General features: G+C 54.3%; 1 protein-coding gene across 1 annotated transcript; it reads left to right on the plus strand.

The window, feature by feature from the left end:
* The first annotated feature begins 2,403 nt into the window (after window positions 1-2,403).
* LOC131290470 (proton channel OtopLc-like) lies at window positions 2,404-5,777 on the plus strand. Its single transcript, XM_058319620.1, has 4 exons — window positions 2,404-2,475; window positions 3,537-5,041; window positions 5,113-5,544; window positions 5,636-5,777. The coding sequence occupies exons 1-4, from the start codon at window positions 2,404-2,406 to the stop codon at window positions 5,775-5,777; spliced, it is 2,151 nt and encodes a 716-aa protein (XP_058175603.1).
* The last annotated feature ends 709 nt before the right edge of the window (window positions 5,778-6,486 follow it).

A 6,486-nucleotide genomic window follows, 5' to 3' on the forward strand; every position in this document is an offset into this window, starting at 1 on the left:
GGTTTTACTTCATCGACACCGAATTAGGCCATATCCTGCATGGCGAAATGATTGAAACCTCCTCGCAGCATTAAACGGCCCTAACATTGATGCAAACTTCAATGCTTTCGTAGTGAATAATTGAATCGGAACGCCGATGCATGGTAAGTCATGCGACTTTTATGACAAACAAGTAAATGTTTCGAATAGCCACAGATGTAGAGTTGATAGTATCGCTTTAACAAGAAATCAACATTTACAAAGAAAGTACTGGTATACATTTTAGTAAAACTTACAAACCCAAAACAACAAGAGGTATTTAAAAGGAAAAAGCGACCCACAACAATTGCCATTAAAACGAAAAAAGGATATGCAAATTAGTTTAGATTACATAGCATCTGTTTGGGTAAAAGTTTTCTAAAGTTGCAAAAGAGAAAAACAGAGCAACTGTATAATCCTAGTATTGAAAATTGGCTCAAGTGAAACTGAACAATTTTCAAACAAACGTACCGTACAGCAAACATCATTTGCAAGCGCTTCTGTATTTAAAAGAATGGAAAACAAACGTATGCGAATAGAAAATGTTTAAAATCAATGTTAAAGTGGGTAAAAGCTAAATTAAAACATCATCAAAATACTTTTGAAAATCAGTTGAGGGAAATATGAATAGTATTGTTGCACAACATTTACAAAACTATTTAAAAGCTGCTTGGCATTGGAAGAACAAATGAACCGATTATGATGGGAAATGTTTACCATATGTGTTCGTGTCACACTGGACAGCACTTTCATCTCTTGGTGTGGTGTCTTATGTCATAAGGCCACAAATTAAGGCAGGTTTGATGACCCCAACCGGTAGAGTGGATCACGTAAACCTCTCCTAATGCGAACCATCACTACTGGCCTTTTCACTTATTGAACATTGTCATCCCCATCCAAGCCCGAGCCCGTTCGATTGGTGTGTTGGTAGCGCCTGGTGTTCTACTTTTATGTCACCATTTGACGTTCCCGTTCCGCCTCGACCCGGGTGTTTGATTGGTAAACAGTTGAACCGTGCTGGGCAATATTAATGCCCTGGCATAATTACAATCCTCCGTGCGATGTCGATGGCACCAGGGCATAGTAAACATAGCCATTTCCGTTTGAAAGTTGCTCTCTCATCCAGAAGTGGGCTTTTTAATAAGGAAGAGGGTAAGGCAAGTCGGTCGTCGGTGGGCTTTTATGCTGGCTTTTTTCTAATGAGAAGGCGTCAATCTCTTTACGTGTGACTCAGCGTTCGACATCTCCGATACCTCGTATAGGCGCTGCACGAGTTGCAGGTACGCGGGTTATTAACTCCCAGACCAGTAGTAGTTGGACGCCCCGTTTGGGTTTGATTTACGAGCCACCGAGTAAATCCGATCCGCCATAAAACTCGCCGCAATCACAACACGGGTTCCGGGTGAGGAGGAGGGAGTGGGGAAAAAACATGCGTGGGAAGGTGAGAGCATAAATATCGCCTCAATTACTTCCTCCATGTGCGGTTTGGTTACACACTACCCTTGTGGACATGCGTCACTTGGAGGCAGACTTCCAGACATTCCAGCCGACATTTGCGCGAGAGGTTTCGAGAACCTTGCGTCGCAATTGAGGAGGAAGGGGTAGGGTGTGTGCGGATTTCGTTAATTTATTGGTCAGCAATCAATTAGCAGTGATTCGTGACGAGTGTCATTACGATTGGCTTCCCGGGTTTTCGGGGTTGCGCGGATTTTGTTTCGGAGTGGGCAAATAAATCAGCGTAATCGAGCTTAATATATCCCGCCAACCCCGTGGCCCCCGGGTGTTGGGCCACCCGCTATCTTAAGCCACCTTCCCAACGGTGGGGACGGTGAGGTGAGCTAGTGCGTCTTTTCGCCGTCATTTCATCGATCTCGACGCGCCTCTAATCAGCTTGGGCCCCAGATCTTATCGCTCGAGGCTCGAAGGGGGGAACCCGGCTAAAAAGGGATTTTCTCGCCACCCCACCCGCCCTCTCGCACGAGTGTGTACGGGGTAGAACCCGGCGGGGTTGACCAGCTGATGCTTCCGTCAGTCATCGCGAGCGGCCCCACCGGGGACGAGGTGTGCGGTCAGAGCCTCCGGGGGTGCATCGGGCATTCGAGTTCCGGTCGATGGATAAATAAATGCGCAGCACCCGCGTTCGCAGCAGCGGTACAGACACTGGCGGATCGGTCGGACTCGGACAAGAGGCGACAACCCCCCCGAACTCCCTACCCCTCCGTTAAAGGCTGCGTACATTACTCACGCGCGGAGGAGGAGAAGGAGGAAGGAGGAGCACCACTGAAGCAGGGGGGCGGAAGCATCGCGTGACTGGTAGTCACCTTCAGGCCATCGGCGCTGCCGGAGTTCGCCTCAGTTCAGTACCGTGCAGTGTCCTGAGTCGACATGCTCTCAACAGCGACGAACGGCGACATCGAGGCCGGCCCCGAGCCTGCGTCGGTGCCCAGCCAAGCCCAGGTAAGCGCGCCACCGTGTTCCTCCCGAAATCGCCGCCAGTTCCCCCCAAAACACATTGGTTGTTTATATATATAGATTTCGAAACACCTTCACCTGTCATCCGGTTCGAGGCGCACTCCTTGGTTTTTATTTTGGAGGAGTCTCTCTTTCCGGTGCCGGTTTTGCTTCACCACAAGCGGACACGTGTCCCCCTCCCCCCCCCCCCCTCCACCCCGCAGACCCTCTGGATAGATGAAAGGGCCCCGGTATGCATGGGGTTTTCCTAGCGTCGCTAAGTATAACCCGAGCGCCGGTGGATTAGCCGTGCTTCAATTATCAAAGGGCCTCGGGTGGGCAACATCGGTGGCCGGGTTTTACACCCCCCCCCCCCCCTCCCTCCAGCCCGCGTGTGAGTCGTCTGGTCCGTGGAGTCGCGCCGTGTGCGCAATTTAACAGTTGATTGGAAATCTAAAGGAACCCTTTGCGGCGTCGATGGGACGAAGCTTCCCAAGGATGGTGGGATGGAGGGAGTTTGCTGCCGTCCATCTCTCGTGTTCGTTGGGAAAGATGGTGTACGGGGCTCGGGAGGCGTAAGGTAAAATAGCGGAAAAACGATAACTTGCGCTCCAGTGAGCCTTCAGCAACCTAATGAACTGTTTCATCCTGGATTGTGCCGGGGTTGTGAGTGTGTTTTGTCTGAGCCGATGGGGGAGGGGGGGGGGGGGGGGGGGAAGAAAAAAAACCCCTCCCCGGTGGTGGTGGGTGAGAGGGGCTGGATGGGGATGAACACAGTGTATCAAGCAGTTTCCGATCGAAATACCAGGCTTCTCCAGCTCGGACCAAGCCTTTTACTCGACTTTAATTTCCTGTGGTTTCGTAGGCGACGGTCCAAGGAGTGACGGGGGGGGGAGGGGGTGCGGGAACTGGGCGAATGGATTAGAAATATCAATTAGAACATCCACACATCGTTCGGGTGGGCGAGAAAGTAATTAAATTCAATGTGCTAGTCCGAGATAAGAGGTTGCTATATTTCGTGGAATCGCTTAACGACGCCTCCTATGGTTCAACTCCTATGGTTGCAGAATGTAAACCCGATGATGCTGACGGTACCGTCGATCGAGATCGAGGAGCCGCAGGATGCGGACGCACCGCCATCAACCCCAACCACCTATCAAAAGCGGCCGGCGTCGGTGTACTCCGTCGGCGGCCGGCCTCCTCCGATCATCCGCGCCGTCTCCTACCAGCCGTCCATCGCGGCGACGACGCACCAGTCGAGCGAACACCACATCCCGCCGCCCTCGACGCCGGAGGAGAAGTCCAAGTTCACCCGCCGCTACCTGGCCGGCGTCACCGGCATCAGCTACGCGCTGTTCCTCATCGTGTTCGGCCTGATCGCGTTCATCACCGACGCGGTGGAGAACAACGCGCGCTACCCGCTGGCGGAGGTGTTCGCGCTCTACATGGTCGCGACCGGCATCATCTACTTCGTGTTCCTGTACGTGGACATCCGGCTGTACGTGTGGCGCGCCCAGAAGGCGCTGCTGGAGCTGCAGAGGAGGCGCGAGCTGTACGAGGAGGAACTACAGCGAAGGGCAGCGCTGAACAACGGGTCGGCGGGCGGGGTGTTGGAGCTGGGCACAGCGAGCGCAAACGGTGTGGTGGAACCGGCGGCCTGGCAGATGGCACCGCTGAAGCCAATCCCGCACGACTACTGCTTCGTGACGGGGCGTCACGGGGAGATCATCTACCTGAAGCTCGGCGCGACCTGGTTCTGCTTCGGGCTGCTCATCCACTCGGTGCTACTGCTCTCCTACCAGGGCATCCTGATGAACAGCCGCGATGGCAAGTGGGCCCAGTGCGCGTCGAACACCACCATCGCGATGGAGGTGCTCTTCCTCGTATACTGTCTCTTTTTGATATTCTTCTTCTGGAAGTACGCAAACATTGTCATCAACCGCTACCGGGGACTGGCCCGGTTCGGTATCATGCACGCCATCGGCACCGCGCTCGCCTTCTGGGTGCTGACGATTGTGCGCGAGACGGTGGTAGCGATTCGCATCAAGCAGTCCTACTACGACGACTACTCGATCGGCGAGAACTCCACCTACTCGGAGGCGGAGGTAGGCAGGCAAGAGCGGGACTCGTCCATGCTCGCGCCAGGCGACTGCCCAGGCCCGGAGGAGCTCAACCAGGTGCTGGCGTCCTTCTCACCCTACCTATACCCCTTCGTAATCGAGTTCAATATCCTGATCGTGGGGCTGCTGTACATGATTTACGCCAACATCAGCAAGTGCCCGAAAAAGATCACGGTCAAGGGACACCGGGGGCATGGCGGGTCACACCACGGGCACGGCAGTGTGCACGGTGACCACGTCTCCAAGGGTGGAGGCAGTGTGCTCGACTTTGACGGCAAAAGCGAATGCAGCGATCATTGCGACGATACGCTCGATCACGAGGCGCAGGTGAAGACCCGGCTGGTCGTGTACGGTGACTGTCAGCACGCCAGTCGGGGTCTGTTCGCCGGTCTCATCCTGGTCGTCGCCACCATCGTCGTCATCATACTGTTCCACATCGCCTCCAGAGACGAGTAGGTTTCCTCAACCAGTACCATCCTGGAGATAGTGCACACCACCTAAAGCTCTCTCCTTGTCTTTGCAGTGACTACCGCGACACGGGCATTCTGCTGGACGGTATCTTCGAGGTGACGGTCCTCGGTATCATGATCCTCGCGACCGTCGCCGCCTACTTCCAGACGTCCAAGCTCGACATCAATCCGCACCCGATCTCGCGCCTCGACGACGTGCTGCTGTTCATCGCCATACCGGCGTTCTTCTCCGAGACGCTGTTCAGCATGATACCGGCGTTCGAGAACAGCTCCATCCTGAACGGCTTCATCGTGTTCACGCAGATCGTCCAGGTGCTGCTGCAGACGCCCTGGATATGCGACGCCCTGCGGCGCTGCTCCAACACCGAGGAGCTGCAGAAGAAGAAGCCGGGCAAGGAGCTGGTAACGTTCATGACCATCGCGAACGTGTCGCTCTGGATCTACTACACGTTCGCCGTCAAAACGGGCGACTTTGGTGACGAGCGGTACGTAGTCGGAGGTTTCCGAACATGGTTACGGAGCTGCGATGGCTAATTGGTGAAATCTCCCTCTCTCTCTCTCCCTCCCGCTTTGCAGCTACGACTACTACGGGGACGTACTGTGGTCCATCCTGAACCACCTGTCCCTGCCACTGATCATGTTCTACCGGTTCCACTCGTCCGTGTGTCTGGTCGACATCTGGAGGCATTCCTACGAACCTGGCGAGCTTGCCCACTGATGATGGGCCCCACCTCGTACGGGCATCGAGCTCGAAAACCAAGTATTACTAGAACCTACACCAATTTCTTATACATTCGCTGAGCCCGCTCCAGAGATAATGGATCGGATTTACCAGTAGCCTTCCGCGGAATTAGTCCTCCATAGGATTAGGAAGTACAATAGTGATAATCGTGAGGGTAAGAATATAACAAGTAAGCCGTCTATGACGAAAGCAGCGTGCGCAGTGTTCTCACGTGAAGAGGCTCGCAGTCCCCCGGTCGGTCGACCTTCCTGCTCCTCCATCGTTCCGGGCCCGGATTAGCCGTTTGGAAGCCTCTTCCAACCGTTGGATCTTGTCTCGGGGATTTCTGGCCTTTGTGTTTCCGTAATCCGGCGGCATTAGCCCCAACAAGCCAGCCGTAAGACTAGTGCAAAGAAAGGGCAAACAAAAGGGGTGGTCGTGTGCCCGCCCGCCCCGTACACATACACACATGCACTGCAATGTTGTGGTTGTTCAGTTTGTTCGCCATCGTCGCGCGAACACCGGCGGGCCGTGGTATGCGCTGACACGTCATCTGCATGAGCGTGCAGCAAAGAAAACAGCCTGTCCGAAATAAAAAACAGGAAAAAAGATGCGCCGCGCTTATCGGGTTCCGTTTTCGAGGTGGCAAAATCAGATAACAGGTGGGCGCCTCAGGTGCCCCGGTTATCGCGCCGGGGGCACCGGA

This window comes from Anopheles ziemanni, chromosome X, assembly GCF_943734765.1.
Source record: "Anopheles ziemanni chromosome X, idAnoZiCoDA_A2_x.2, whole genome shotgun sequence".
Taxonomy (NCBI): domain Eukaryota; kingdom Metazoa; phylum Arthropoda; class Insecta; order Diptera; family Culicidae; genus Anopheles; species Anopheles ziemanni.